Source organism: Halichoeres trimaculatus, unplaced genomic scaffold (assembly GCF_033239565.1).
Source record: "Halichoeres trimaculatus isolate MK-OKI-2021-1 unplaced genomic scaffold, fHalTri1.1 fHalTri1_scaffold_16, whole genome shotgun sequence".
In the NCBI taxonomy this organism is placed as follows: Eukaryota; Metazoa; Chordata; class Actinopteri; order Labriformes; family Labridae; genus Halichoeres; species Halichoeres trimaculatus.
Window position 1 is genome coordinate 10,229,567 of NW_027437194.1, and position 15,274 is coordinate 10,244,840.

The 15,274-nt window shown below is 37.8% G+C and overlaps 1 protein-coding gene across 2 annotated transcripts; it reads left to right on the forward strand.

Moving 5' to 3' along the window:
* Positions 1 to 128: 128 nt before the first annotated feature.
* On the forward strand, positions 129 to 13,903 carry LOC141805264 (cGMP-dependent protein kinase 1-like). Of its 2 annotated transcripts, XM_074690204.1 has the most exons (22): positions 129 to 336; positions 980 to 1,180; positions 2,796 to 2,931; positions 3,002 to 3,068; positions 3,147 to 3,246; positions 5,732 to 5,845; positions 8,055 to 8,160; positions 8,248 to 8,311; positions 8,445 to 8,522; positions 10,009 to 10,103; positions 10,204 to 10,269; positions 10,379 to 10,453; positions 10,694 to 10,790; positions 11,618 to 11,757; positions 11,921 to 12,010; positions 12,085 to 12,226; positions 12,307 to 12,470; positions 12,561 to 12,683; positions 12,764 to 12,826; positions 12,906 to 12,972; positions 13,045 to 13,164; positions 13,298 to 13,903. In XM_074690204.1, coding segments are annotated over exons 1-21 (2,085 nt in total). In that variant the 5' UTR covers positions 129 to 335; the 3' UTR covers positions 13,141 to 13,164; positions 13,298 to 13,903. The 2 variants fall into 2 exon arrangements, with proteins under 2 accessions (XP_074546305.1, XP_074546304.1); XM_074690203.1 differs by having other exon boundaries at positions 13,045 to 13,903.
* Positions 13,904 to 15,274: the final 1,371 nt, after the last annotated feature.

Genomic DNA, 15,274 nt, shown 5'->3' on the forward strand with positions numbered 1-15,274 from the left:
GTTTATTTGTTTCCTTTGCTGTATTTGTACTTTATCAAACTTTAGACCCTAAATACATCTTGGGCTTTTATTTTGTAGGGGTGCTGTCAAAATCAGCTGTGCGCATCTGCGAGTCTGTTCATCATCCTCAGAGTGAAACTGCTGAAGCTCAACGTGTCTGTGTCTCTGGTCCGTCGCTGCTGTGTGTCGCTTCAATGTAGAACCATGGCATCTCACGTTGACTCATGAATATTTATATTGTTATATTGGAACCAGGGACTTTGTGACCGAGAAGCATCCCCTCAACCGGCTGGACTCTTCTGACTGCAGCGGCGTTTAGCGATCCGGACAGAAAAAGTGAGTAGATGATACATTTACGATTCAGAGCTTCATATTACTGACTAAAAACTTTACTTTGATAGAAAACTGTTTTTGTTTTATGTGAATGAAGTATCATGCTCTATATATTTTTATCGAGACAGCACCCTCCATCAAGAAGGAAGGACTTTGCTTTATGAAATGACAGATGTGTAAAATGAAAAATTATAAAGGCATGAAAACAATTTTTTTTCCAACTTTGCACGTGGTTAAGCTGCTGAAACTTAGTTCGTATAAATTCATTCATTCATTATATATATATATATATATATATATATATATATATATATATATATATATATATATATATATATATATATATATATATATATATATATATATATATATATATATATATACACACATTTATAAATGGGCTTCAAAACAAAATCATAGGGGAAAAATGGGGAAAAAAAACAAATCCAAAATCCAAAAGGATATTTATCTGCAAAATATTGGAGTAAATTATGAGGAACCTAAAATGCACTGTGCTTTATTACCACCTGTCTTTAATTACCTGTCTTTCTGCGTTCACCTGTCTGTCTGTGTTCCCCTGTCTGTATTCACCTGTCTGTATTTATCTGTCTGTCTGTGTTTACCTGTGTGTGTCTCTCCATGGCAGTGTCTAAGGGCACACTGAGGGACCTGCAGCTGGCCCTGCAGCTGAAGATCGAGGAGCTGCGACAGAGGGACTCCCTGATCGATGAGCTGGAGCTGGAGCTCGACACCAAAGATGATCTGATCAGACAGCTCCAGGTGGAGCTAGACCGACACCGCAACGCCTCCACGCAGGCTACCAGCACGGCAGAAACGCCCAGTACAGGTGAGTCAGTGCAGCTAGGTATATCTCCTGAAATCCTGCAGGTGTCAAGGCTTCTTCTTATCACTCCAACATCTTTTTATAGGAAGAAAGGATCTGAGGGCTGAGTATGAGAATAAGACTCCATATCCTGCGTCCCTCTATTCTTTCAGGGACAAACTTCTGCAAACACTAAATCATTTATTTACCAGCCTCCAAAAGTACCTCCTAAAAATATCCCCCAGAGACATTTATTATAAATTTATAGTTGCAATGCACGTCCGCAGGTTCTGCAGAGACAGACCTTGAGATATTTATAATGCACTGTTCATTTTTTTTGTTATTAACTGAGCCTCAAGGACTCGATGAACCAGCGTGGGAGGAAGACCGTGGATCTTTTACTCGTTCCATCTTACCGTGAACATTTCACTCCTTTGAGAGTTTTCTCATTTGACTAGTGTTTTGCATGCTGAGTAGAAACCAAGGTGAAAGTAGATTCAAAAGAGTTTTCATTTGTATTTGTGTTGTTGTTCTGTAGTCAAGACTGTTTCACACCAGCAGGGGGCAGGGGTTACACCACAGGCTGTGTTTTGCTCTTGATGGTTGTTGGCGATAACAGAATTGTTTTTTTTTTTCAAGAAATCAGCTAATAAACCTGCAACCCCAAACTATGGAGCCACTTGGAGAGAAATTTGAGATCATAAAAAAAATTTCGCTACGAAATATGCAGATGCAGAGCAGTGTTCTACACAGTGGCATAGCTACCACAGATGTATCGGCCCATGGCTGGGGAGTGCCCAGGAAAGGATGCATGGTTTCTCTATGACAATCTAGTCGTGTAGTGCTGCCAGAGTGCACCAGAGTGAGAAATGAGAATATATGTAGTTTGCATAACCCGTCCGAAATTCTGTCAAATAGGAGCAATCATGTTGTTTTGAATCAAGCTAATGTAGTTACCCTGCAACTATTTAATTTCTGCTTTTAAAAGAGTAAGGCACATTGTGACTGACAGGCAACAAATACAGGCAATCTACAAGTCAATTTTTTGTTCCAAAAGAAGTCAACGCAACGATGGACAGCCCATGCATGGAGATGATTCTTAGTAATTCTTCATTGTCGAGATTAACTGACTTTTTTTCCAACAAATATCACTTCAGGGGCTCTATTGTTTTGGTTTAAGTTTGTTTTTGTGTAGTTTAAATGTCTTGAAACAGCTTTATTTAGAGTAGTTCTTATAAAATTTCCTGACTTGTAGCACTGAGTTCACAGAGGAAAAGGCGACTTGGTGCACAAAAAGGAAAAGGTGGAGAAACCTCTGAGCTAAGTTACCGCATACAAACTGAGAGGGCTACTTCCTATGTCAGCAGCAGGTTTATCAGTTATACGTTTCTAATTTTCTGAACCCTTGACTGATTTTCTAACAGTTTTTTGACTCAATGAATTCAATCTTAGTCAATCAGGGGCAAAAACAAGATCTTTCACAGGACAAACTTTGACTGGGCCCATTCCCTCGAGGATAACTTCAGCGTCACAGGCATCACCGTCTATTTCTCTTCTTCTTTCTGCTGAATGTTCTTTATTTTTCAGGACCTGTTAACCTTTATGCCTCCAGAGTGTGTTGACCTCTGTGTGTTTTCAGGAGCAGCCATTCAGCCTCCAGCCACTACTGATGAGCCTCAGCGCACAAAGAGACAAGCCATCTCTGCAGAGCCCACAGCACTGGACCCGTCCCAGCTCACCGACGTCACGCTCACCAGCTACTGCAAGAGCAAAGAGTGTGTAAACACCATAAAACACACACAAACATGCATACACTCAGGATTCTGACCTCCTGTGTCCCTGCAGGTCCAGCGAGCTGATCCAGAGAGCTCTGATGGACAACGACTTCATGAAACACCTGGAGCATGGGCAGGTAAGGACCCACCTGTGATAGTGATCCTCCTCGGGTCTGTGTGTGTGTGTGGTTTAATATTATGGCTCCTGTGTGCAGATCCTGACCATCATGGACTGTATGCAACCCACATGTCTGGCAAAAGGCTGCTGTGTGATCCAGGAGGGGGATGACGGCTCCATGGTCTACGTGCTGGAGGGTGAGCTCAGTGTTGAGATTGTTCAGAGTGAAGGAAACTGGTCAGACCTCGAGTATGAAGACAGATGTTTCAATTTGCATGACACAGAGAGACCCTGAAACCCTTCTCGAGCCGCCGTCCTGTTTCATTTTACAAGCCGGGGATCCACAGACTCTGTGAATGAAGACAAACCGTCCTCTGCTGCTCCTCCTGCTCAGTGAGACAGGAATAATCAGCGTGGACTGATGTGGACAGACAGCTCATTTATCTGAGAAACAGCCTAAGCAGAGACGTTAGGAGGAGGAACAGCAGGAGGAGACAGGTTTCACAGAGAGGTCACACTCTGGAAGTGTAGAGATCAGACTCTGACATGCATACGGCTTGTTTGAACGCTCACAAACACATTGTAGCTTCAGACATATGTTCCTGACACTTTCACTCCTCTACACATAAGTTTTGTGTCTCAAGGACAGACGGTCTGTCACTGAAAGGGCTGCTGCTGCCGCCTCCTGAGTCCTCAGCATTAATGTCCTTGTCTCAGCCATGCAGTGTCCTCACTTGCTGCAGACGTTAATGTCCTCAATGAATGTCAGAGCCAGAGTGTCCTGATGTGATCTAGAAAATACCAAGAGGACATATCTGTTTACGATTGTTGTGATCCCATTTCTCTGAACATTCATCCTCCGTGTCCTCTGAAGCTTTGAAGCTGAATAAAAGACGCCATTATCTTCAAATGAAGAAGTCCACAAATCTGCAAATCCTAGACCTCTTCAGGAATTCAAAGAGATAGCGGCAGAGTGTGTTCAGTCTGATATGGTCGTATAATAATCATCTATTAGAGGGTATAACTGATATCTCTGCGACAGGAAATCTGCTCTCAGGCTGAAGGCCTCTGCACATCATGTTCAGGATCATTAAGGAGCTTTTTACGTCTTTAGACAGGAAAGAGGGTAGAGAGGGAATAAGGAGGACAGAAATTGGCAAAGGCTACAGGTCAGACCTGAACCTAGATTAGGCTATTATCCCGCATTTCTAAGACTTATTTTTCTTTCAGTGGGAAATTAACATCCCAATCACATTCATTACAAGAAAAAATCAAATAGAATAGGCTGATCACTAATGCTTTTTAGCTAGAGCAGAATTTATAGATGCCAAACCCTTGTTTTCATTTCTTTGAGTTGGACAAACAAAAAACAATCTTAAAAGTGTGGGAACAGAGGCACAGAAGCTTGCTATAATACTGTGGAATCAGATACTGGTACGCCAATATTACACAAATATGACAATATTACATCCAATATATATTGCCAATACTATGGCAATATTGTGCTAATTTACCACCAATAATAAGCCAATATAACATCCACTTCCCACCAACATAATGACAATGTTATGATGCCATTATAAAGCCAATATTATGCCAATATTACGTCTATATAACATCAATACTATGCCAGCATTACACCAGTACTACACCAATGAAGCATGTATTTTATGCCAATACAAAGCGAATGATACACCTATTTTATGCCAATCTCATACTAACACTAAACCAATGTTACACCCATGTCAAAACCACATCAATGATATGCCATTTTTACACCAATACTACACTTATATTACACCAATATAATGCCAATGTAATGCCAATATTAAGCTAATATCAGGCCAATATTACATGTAATTTACAAAAATACTGTGCCAGCACTGCACCATTATTACACCAATTTAAAACCAGTTTAATACTCACATAAAGGCAATGTAAAACCTATATTATGCCAATCTTGTGCCTATTCTACACCAACTTTATACTCTTACCATGCCAATATAACATTAATGATATGTCATTATTACACCAATACAACATCAGTAATATAAGTTGAGAGAAGATATTCCTGTATTCATCCCACAGTGGAGAAATTTATGGAGTTACAGTAGTGAACAAGAAAGTATGAAGTGAAAAAAATTACAATGAGGATATATTGAATAGCATAATTCAGTAACTGTCATCAAGAAAGAAACACGTACTTATCAAGCATATGCATAGGTGTTTTAACCAGGCTCTTTGATTAAAAGTCTAAACTCTTGAGAAGTTATCCAGTTTTGTAAAAAGTGAAGCTCCTGTGAGGGCACTAAACTTGTGTTGATTCTAGCGCCCCATGTGATTAAAGCTGATTTCATATTAACACATTTCCAGCCAAAATGAACCCCTCTCTGTGATTGTTTGCCTGAGGAAATGTCACACAAAGCCTTTTTGGCATTAGGTGCGTTTGTCTGACTGTCAAAAGATGAAGAAGCATTCAGCCATTACAAAAAAACACCAGTAGTCACAGTTTTTACGCTTATTTTAAGTCATCAGCTCTAAACTCAGTGCTTCTAATGGCCTGCGTGAAACTCCTCACAGCAGCCTTACATTCTTCTTTCCTTTTTTTTGTGATATTTTGTAATAAAGAGGCTGAATAAGTCTTGTGAATCTGCTGCTCAGTGTTTTATTTTGTGTTCCCAGAGGGGATGGTTGAGGTGACCAAACAGGGACAGAAACTCTGCACCATCGGTCCAGGAAAAGTCTTTGGAGAGCTGGCCATTCTCTACAACTGCACACGCACAGCAACAGTAACAGGTAAACACCCACACTAAGCACATGCTTTAACTGTTTTGACATTGAGAAACAGTAGAAATGGTTCAGCATTTTGTGACACAATGGGGCAGTAGGCCCTGACACCGTTGCTGAAGGACACTTCATCTGCCAGAACCTCATGAATGAAAAAGAAATTCAAGCGTCAGTGCTTTAATAACTTCTATTCATCCAGTGACAGGAGAATTTAGATGAGGGTCAAACTTTAAAGCCATCTTTTTTTCCTCTTGGTGTTAAAGTCCCATTTTTCTTTCATTCTACCTCTGCAGCACAGCTCTTTTCAAAGGCTGTTCATCCTAAAACATCATGGCTGTCAGCATTAATTTATGTTAATCATCCTGTGTTTGAGGTCAGAAGTTATCACATTTTTTAAACCATGTTATTTTGTGTCTTTCTGTGTCCCATTGCTGCCATAATAGACAATAATGCTTACAAGACTGCAGATCAGGAGACATGTGAAAACAGAGTTAGGGAAGCACTTTGAGTTTGAGCCAAGCATGCAGGCGCAGCTGCTTCACAAAACTCAGCAGAAACACTCTGACGCTGTCTCCTATCCAACTAAATCGTGTTTTCAGACCTTACTGGTGAAGTAGAGCAACATTTATCTAAATAATAAACATTAAAGTAACAACAACATTTCATAGTATTCATTCAAAACAGGATCCAAGGCACTGGTAAAAATGATTTTCCATGGTTAATATAGGCTTAACAGCTGATTGAATGGAATTATAGAAAAGTAAAATAAAATGTGATGAATTGTGATTAAGTATTGGGATTTTGTGTTTTCTTAAAAAAAAAAAGAAAAAAGAAAAACACATTAAGGCACAGAAAAAAAAGAAAAATCACATCAGTTTGACTTTCTGTGACTTCAATGCAACCTCTTATGAAATCTCTAACATATCTACAAAAATTCTCAAGATTTTCTTATTGATAGTTAAAGTTTTGAAAATAACTAATTGAGTTAATGAAGCTGAAACTTTGAGAAATGCTAAATGCTACATTAATGTTGCTTTTTATATGTTTTTAGTTTGGGTGAACTGTCCCTTTAAGAGCTCAACTGCCACATTGATAAATCATATCCAGTAAATCTTAATGTAGCCCAATAAAACAGTACCAGCAGCCACACTGGATATGTTGTAGCCTGTAGCTAATTTTAGCTTTCATTAGCTATCAAAGTTTCATCTACAGTCAGTTTTCTCTTTGGTCTCATTTTCCTGCCTGTAATCTGGATCCAAGTCAGACATGAATAAATTTTTTACTTTAGAAAATTCACACCCTGGAATAAAGGCACTTTTATGGAAAGACACCCAACAACAGGGAGGAAAATATTTACTGACAGGCAAAAACAACCCAGCAAAAAATAAATGTACAACTGGAATTAGTTTGAATATTTAAATGACTGCAAAAAAGGCAACATAAATAAAGTGCATGTACCATAATATGGCTTTTTTTATTTACAAATACAAAGCAGCAAATTCTTGTGAGTGCAGAAGTTAAAATAACTTTAGTTCCCTAAGTGTCCACTTGACTCTGTGTCCAGCAGAAACCAACATGGGTACAGTTTGTCTCTGGAGAGCTCATTTGTTGGATTTCCTGACCCATACATTCCCTATAACATAAAGTTTTATGAGGTTTCACGCTCGCTGTATGGATTCTGTTTGATGACATTTTCCATAAGGAGACAGTTTCATGCCTCGTTATTTTTTTTTTCTTGCTCAGAGCTGTTTTCTGCTCAGACTTCAGACCTTCACCTGTGTGTTGACGCCACAGCACTCAGCATGTTTCTTCTTTGCATCTCTCATCTCTGCATTCTTCGGCTGACAGGCCATCTTCAGATGACGGATCAGCTCTAACTGCGTCAGTCAGCCTGATTCCTGTTTGTGTGTTTTTCACTTTGAAGAGCTGGCAGGATGCTGAGACCCTGAATAATGAAACTGTGTGAGTGTGTTTGTGTGTGTTTTGCACCTCTGAGGAGAACTTGTTTACTGAGCTGTCGCTGTCATCTGTGTGAGGTATAAAAAGAAATAATCATCCAGCTTTTAAAAAGCATTCAAAGACCTTCTCCTTGCTCCCTTTTCTTCTTTAAATCAGCATCCTTGTGTCTTTCTCTGACACTGAAGTGGTGAAAAGAACATGTCAATTTGTCTTCAGTGTATCTGAGCTGTTATAAAGGCTCTGAACTCTGTTTCTGTAGCTTTGACGGACATCAAGCTGTGGGGGATTGACCGTCAGGGTTTCCAGACCATCATGATGAGGACTGGTCTCATCAAACACTCCCAGTATACAGACTTCCTCCGCAGGTACAGCTCACACCACCACTCAGCGACTGTTTAAAGCTCTCTGCTCATCAGCATGACTCATTCCTCTCACTCCAAACTCTCCTCCAGCGTCCCCTCATTCCAGGCGCTACCTGAGGACATCCTCAGCAAGCTAGCTGATGTTTTGGAGGAGGTGATGATTCTCCAAACACTTTTCTCTGTTCGGCTCTCACAGTATCTGTTTCTGCCATCTGTTCCTCCAGCTGACGAATACAAATGCTTGGAGATGTTGTGTTTGGTGATCTGAGGTATCCTTTCTCCCTCAGACTCATTACAGCGACTCTGATTACATTATCCGTCAGGGAGCCACCGGAGACACATTCTTCATCATCAGTGAAGGACAGGTGAGGAGGGGACGAGACAAAGACGGGAGGATTCAGAGAGAGACAGATGATTGTTAGCACAGACTGACAGATGAGAAAGAAAACGGTCATCCTCTAAAAGTAACGTCTCAGCAGGTCAGACTACTTTAAAGACATTAAAACAAATAAAGTAACAACTTTTACAAGAAAATCAAACTGCAGAAGAGCTGTAAACAATAAAAAAAGACTGATGGAAAAAAAAGGAATATTAAACGAAAACAAATTATAAAACAAAAACAATGATTAAGTAATTCAAATGTAGATGCACAAGTCCAATCTGCAATAAGAAATATGGAATAATATTAAAGTAAAAGTTTAAAATAATGACATATAAATTCTATAAAATGAGTTAAAACATGAAAACACTGACAACATTTATCAAAATAATGTAATAAAAAGTTGTGAATATTATATAAAATGTTAATATTTGGTACACAAAGCTTAAATATAGCATAAAATGTAAACTAGGATTAAAAAAGCTATTGTTATAAGTTTTGAGTCATAGTTATGAGATAGTCTAAATACAGAGATATATAGTAGAAAAAATAATGCATTTTAAGTCAGAATCTTACGTTTAAATCTAGATTTATTTATTTTTTTAAATAAAAAGGGGAAATTTTGTGATTTCTGGTAAATAGATAAATAAAAACACTGGGAAAAGGCTTATTTGGGAGATACAAGGTTATAGCCCTAGGATAAAAAGTTGATTTCATTTGTAAAAAGTCAAAAATATGGTATACATTTTTAAGATAAATTGTAAACATGGCAACAAAAGTCAAATTAAAACACAAGAGACACAAAAATTAATGATTAAAAAAAAACTTTTAGGTGGAGATGTCTGAAAAATAATTAAATGATATAAATCTGAAATATTGTTTAAGATACTTAAACAGAAAGTCAGCATTCTGCTGAGCAGATTAAAATTATTATACAAAAAAAATCTATAATCTGATAAAACATAAAAATGACAAACCTAGTAAAAAAAATGCCATCAAAAAATGAATAAATAAATTGAATTAATATAAAATTAAAAACCATGATAATTGAACCAAAGACAGATTTTGTTTTTTGTTTTAATAAAGGTTATGAATTATGTGTGGGGAAAAAAAGTAAAAAAGATTCAGTAAAATTGTTGTATCGTTTCATTTTTTCATGACTTTTTTTTTTCAAAGTCTTATTAGTTCATAAATTGGATCATTATTATGGAGACATTTAATCTTATGACTTCTGGATTCATAATCATGACTTCTTTTTCATTAGTTTGACTGTTTTTTATCTTAGCATGATGACTTCTTTTTCAGCTATGGTCTTTGTCATTGGCAGACATGGGTCTCCATACATAAACACATTAAGGAGACTTTTAAGGCAATAGAAGAGGAGCTTTTGGAACAATCCTTCAAAGTGAGGCAGTGGACGAAATAAAAGATTCAAACCTGAGGTTAAAAGCTGTAATCTGTGATGTCTGCAGGTGAAGGTGTCTCAGCAGAACTTAACCAATGACGAGCCAATGGCGGTGAAGACTCTGTCTAAAGGGGACTGGTTTGGAGAGCAGGCTCTGAAAGGGTGAAACACAAACACAAACCAGTTATAATGTTGATTAAAGAGATATTCAGAAGTATATCGGAACAAAAACGCAGATGTTTAATAAACCATGTCTCTGCAGCGAGGACATTCGTACAGCCAGTGTGACGGCGGTGGGTGATGTGACATGTCTGGTCATCGACAGAGAGTGAGCAGATCAATTCGTACACAGAGCTGTGAAGCCTGCCTTTCACTTTGTTCTCCTGTTTTTATAGAACATATTGTGTTCAGCTGCTCTTTTTCATCCGTGCTCTCAGGTCTTTCAAACAGCTGATTGGAGGACTGGATGATGTCAACAACAAGCAGTGCGACAGCAGCGAGGTCAAGGCTAAGTGAGTTCATTCAGATAAAGAAGAATTATTCCTCTTTTGCTACCAGAGATATTTTGAGCGGCTGTTGAAAGTTTCATGGCCACAGAGAGGTAGAAAAGTCGTCCTCATCTGACTCAATCTCTGCTCAAACTGAAGCATCAAATCACTTCAAACAGGCTGCAGTATTCTAGATGCAAACATCTCTGTCCTGCTTTAACACTTCCTGTTATGATCCTCCTCCTCCTCTTCTGCTGTCTGCAGGCTGCAGGCCGAGGCTGATTTCTTCTCCAGTGTGTCTCTGAGTGATATCAACATCATCTGCACTCTGGGGATGGGAGGCTTCAGCCGTGTGGAGCTGGTGGGTTTATAAAGAAGTAGAAACCAGTCCTTGAATGACTTGATTACTTCAAAGCTTCAGAGGAATTCATCTGCCTCAAGTCTTCAATTAAATCTGAATGACTTCAAAATTATTTGGCAATAATACAATATTTCTTATCCAATTAATCGATTAATCGCATAAAAATATTGCATCAATTGCAATTCTTTAGTTTGAAAAAAAGAATGACAGATTAATGGGTTAAAATGATCAAAGAAACTTCGGTTAGTCAATATATTACTCAGTCAATGAAAAGTATTATCAATAAAGGAATGAATTGCAAAAATTTTTTAATTGATCCTTATATTTATCAATACATCCTTATATTGATCAATGAAATATTTGATTCAGTATTCGGATTAGAAGTATTGCCTCAGTGACAATTCTTGAGTTTTATGAGAATTCAGAGCAATCAATATAATAATTGATAAGTCTACAATGTTTTATAATCAATAGAATCATTAATTGATCAATGTGATTTTCAGTAAATCCATAGAAAAAGTATTCATTTGTATAAGAAATATTGCATCATCTGCAATACTTTGCAAAACTAAATGGAGAATCGGTTAATCAATGTTATAATTAATTAATCAATATTATTATTTGATTGATTTGATTGATTATTTGATAGAGTTATTATTTGATCTGAAAAAAATAATAGTTGGAACAATGGAATTTTTGAACAATTGACTTATTGATGTTGTGATCAATAAAACAATCAAATAATCCATTAATTACAAAATTAATAACTGTATGTCTACATGCCTTTTAAGTGCCCGTGCGTCCTGAATGTGTATTTGTGTTTTCAGGTGCAGTTAAAGAACGACACAAGCCAATCGTTTGCCCTAAAAGTGTTAAAGAAGCGTCACATCCTGGACACCAGCCAGCAGGGTCACATCCTGTCAGAGCGCCGCATCATGATGGAGGCACACAGTCCTTTCATCATCAGGTCAGACGATGCTGATTTCAGTCATTTTTTCTCAGAAAGCCAAAACCAAAAAACTTCTTTTGAGCAAAAACAAACAAAAAAAAAAACCTTTGCCTCGTTATTTTTAACTGACACTTTTGACTCAGTCTTTCTCATAGCAAACCATCTGGTTGTCATTCTGCAGGTTGTACCGAACATTCAGAGACTCTAAATATCTCTACATGCTGCTTGAGGCCTGCCTGGGAGGTGAACTGTGGACCCTGCTCAGGGACAGGTGAGGCATCGTGTGTTTTGTGTCATAAACTCAGATTTGCGATGATACTCTCAGCATCACTCCGTGTCTTCCAGGGGATCGTTTGACGACTGCACCACTCGTTTCTACACCGGCTGTGTGATCGAGGCTCTGGCCTTCCTGCACTCCAGAGGAATCATCTACAGAGACCTCAAACCAGAAAACATTATCCTGGACCACAGAGGATACGCCAAGCTGGTCCAGACATTTTTCAGATTTCACCCAAGACATGAATCTGATGTGTTTGGAAATATCTTTACTGTGTCTGTTTCTTCAAGGTGGACTTTGGCTTCGCAAAGAAGGTGGGTCTGGGTAAGAAGACATGGACGTTCTGTGGGACTCCAGAGTACGTGGCTCCAGAGATCATTCTGAACAAAGGACACGATAGCTCAGCGGACTGCTGGTCTCTGGGGATCCTGGTCTTTGAGCTGCTCAGTGGCAGGTACAAAGAAGTACAGACACTCTATTTTGGTAGCAGTTAGGCTAACTTTGACACTTTTGGATGCTTCTGTGTTAATGTCTCTGTCTTTAGTCCGCCATTTTCTGGATTTGACCCCATGAAGACCTACAACAACATTCTGAGAGGCATTGACATGATTGAGTTTCCCAAGAAGATCACAAAGAGTGCTGCTAACCTCATCAAGCGGCTTTGCAGGTTGGTGGAGATCATACAGAAAGTGACACAGGAGGTTGGACTGGTTTAAAAAGTCATCTGTTCTTGTTTTATTTCTTCAGAGACAATCCATCAGAGCGCTTAGGGAACCAGAAGAACGGCGTGAAGGACATCCAAAAACACAAGTGAGAAAGAGAAGATGCTTTCTTTATGTTTCTGATGGAGAGGATGTTGTAGTCATGGTAACACTTTTTTTTCCTGAAGGTGGTTTGAAGGATTTAACTGGGACGGACTCCGACAAGGCACCATGGATTCTCCGTTCACACCCACAGTGAGTGTTTGTCAGCGTCTGTCAGGAGACAGGACACAGGTGAAAGAATAAACATCTGGTTTTCCTCTGCAGGTGGACGGGCCCCTTGATAACAGCAACTTTGACTTCTTCCCAGAGGACACAGAAGAGCCTCCGGATGAAGACTCCGGCTGGGACCTGGAGTTTTAGCAGGAGAATTTAATTGATTTAAGTGTATGTAGAAGAAAAATAAAAAGGAAAAACTAACACATCATAAATAAAGCCTTACTGTTCACATGAAGAGACAAAAGTCTCAAAGAGTCTCAAACACAAACCTCGCTAATTGAGCGCTCTGTGCTGCCTTCAGGTACCAGGTCTGCAGGGACATCAGAGTTATTCCAGTATCTGTTCCACAGGGGAAACTAAAACAAGGACAGCTGGACGTGTCTGCATTCCCCAAGCTCTGAGACGTGACATTTCAGCAGAGTAAAAATCTGTCAGCTGCTGACGGGAGAATAATGTGCTTTATAACTTCACACGTTGTCACAGAGTGAGTGCTGCTTGATAACCTTGAACAGTTATTATTCTTCCTCTGATGCTCCAGATTTATTTTTATCTAAAACACAAAGAAAAGATAGAGACTCAGAAAACTCAGCTACATCTCAGCGCTGCTCAGGTTAGAGACCTGTTTGTGCAGGTTTATAGTTTGTGTGTGATATTTGTTGGATGCTAATCCTGGTGATGCTTTAACTTGTACTTACAATTAATAGGCTTATTCATTCCAAACACCCTACAGAGATTATAAATGTTGAACAAAGTCTTATTTTGTGTTTCATTATAGCAGAGTGAGGAGGCTTTGTCTGTTTTATACACAACATAATATTAGATCCACAGTTATAAAGAGATAAATGGAGTAAGATTTCAGAATGAAGTCAAAATGTCATTCGATGAACAACAGACTGAAATAAAAACTTGTTTATTAAAACACTAAAAATATTTCTCTTGATCTCATGACTTCAATATCTCAACATTACAACATTATATCAGTATTTATTGTGACTTTATCTTGACTTAAAGTGTCTTTCATAACGTTTTGACTTTATGTTGACATTTATCACCTGATATTATGGCATCATTAAAATTTTAATTACAACTTAATTTGACCTTTTCCCTTTAGGTCGCTTTATGTCCAGTTTTTTATCCCATAATTTTAAGGGACCTCATTTAAAACTCTTCTTTCTTGCGTGATGACTCATTTTTCGACTTTATGACTTGAATCTTGTAAAAAATCCTGACCTATTTACTGTTTTATTGTAATAAATTTATTTTGACTTCAATGTCCTACCTCATGACTCTAGTTCTACTTTTATCTCACTAGACCAAGACTCAAATTTGCTTATACTAATGACTCTATTCGTTATATTCCCATGACTAAATTAATATTTGAATAAGGATTTATTTCAACTTAGTCCTCTCATTATTATGCCTTTTTTTTCTTGACTTTTGTGACAGTCATTTCAATTACAACTTTATTCCAAATTTTTGATCTTTAAACATCAGGACTTATGTAGACTTTGAGAGCAACTTAATTTTGACTTTGCTCTCAAAACATTTGGATTTCTTTTTAACTCTAACCCCGTTACATTTTTCTAAGTTGTTGTTGTTTTTTTTTAATTTTTTGACTCTTCCATGTAGTTCAATCTCACAAGATTGTAATTTAAATTTGACATAGTTTGAATTTATTTACACCTTATTCTCGCATATTGACTTTATTTCAACTCTATACTTTGAGTTACTATTCACATTCAGAGGTTTTGGTCTAACATTCTGACCTACTCATTTCTTTAATCTCAATACATTTCAACTTTATTTTGACTGCAATTTTATACATCATGACTATGTCTAGTCGTGTCTCCAAAGATAAAAACTTAAACTGGATCTTAATAAAGATTTCATCTCACTCTAGTCTTCTAAGATTTGGGCTTCTTTTTACTTTTAATTAAATTACCACTTCAAAACTGTTCAATCTTATAACATTTTGACTTTATAAAGACTGTGTTCATGTAAAATCACAACATCATTTTGGCTTTAATTCCAATTTCATCTCAAATTCAGTCTCACAACATTTGGACTTTTTTTTTTCTTTTATCTCAAAACATAGCAACTTTGTTTTGACTTCAACTTTGTTCGTTGTGACTTAATTTCTACTCATGACTTGTAACAACACGACCTTTAACAGATCTCAATTAAGACTTTATCTCGACTTTGATGTTGATGTTTGCAATGTGACTTTATTTTTGACTTTTATCGGTCAGAATTATGACTTAATTGGGACATTTAATTC

Excerpts from the sequence above, each read along its gene's own strand:
- LOC141805264 (XM_074690203.1), top strand. Across the intron at positions 1,181-2,795 it reads GGCAGAAACGCCCAGTACAG|GAGCAGCCATTCAGCCTCCA; the intron begins GTGAGTCAGTGC and ends GTGTGTTTTCAG. Across the intron at positions 8,161-8,247 it reads TATACAGACTTCCTCCGCAG|CGTCCCCTCATTCCAGGCGC; the intron begins GTACAGCTCACA and ends ACTCTCCTCCAG.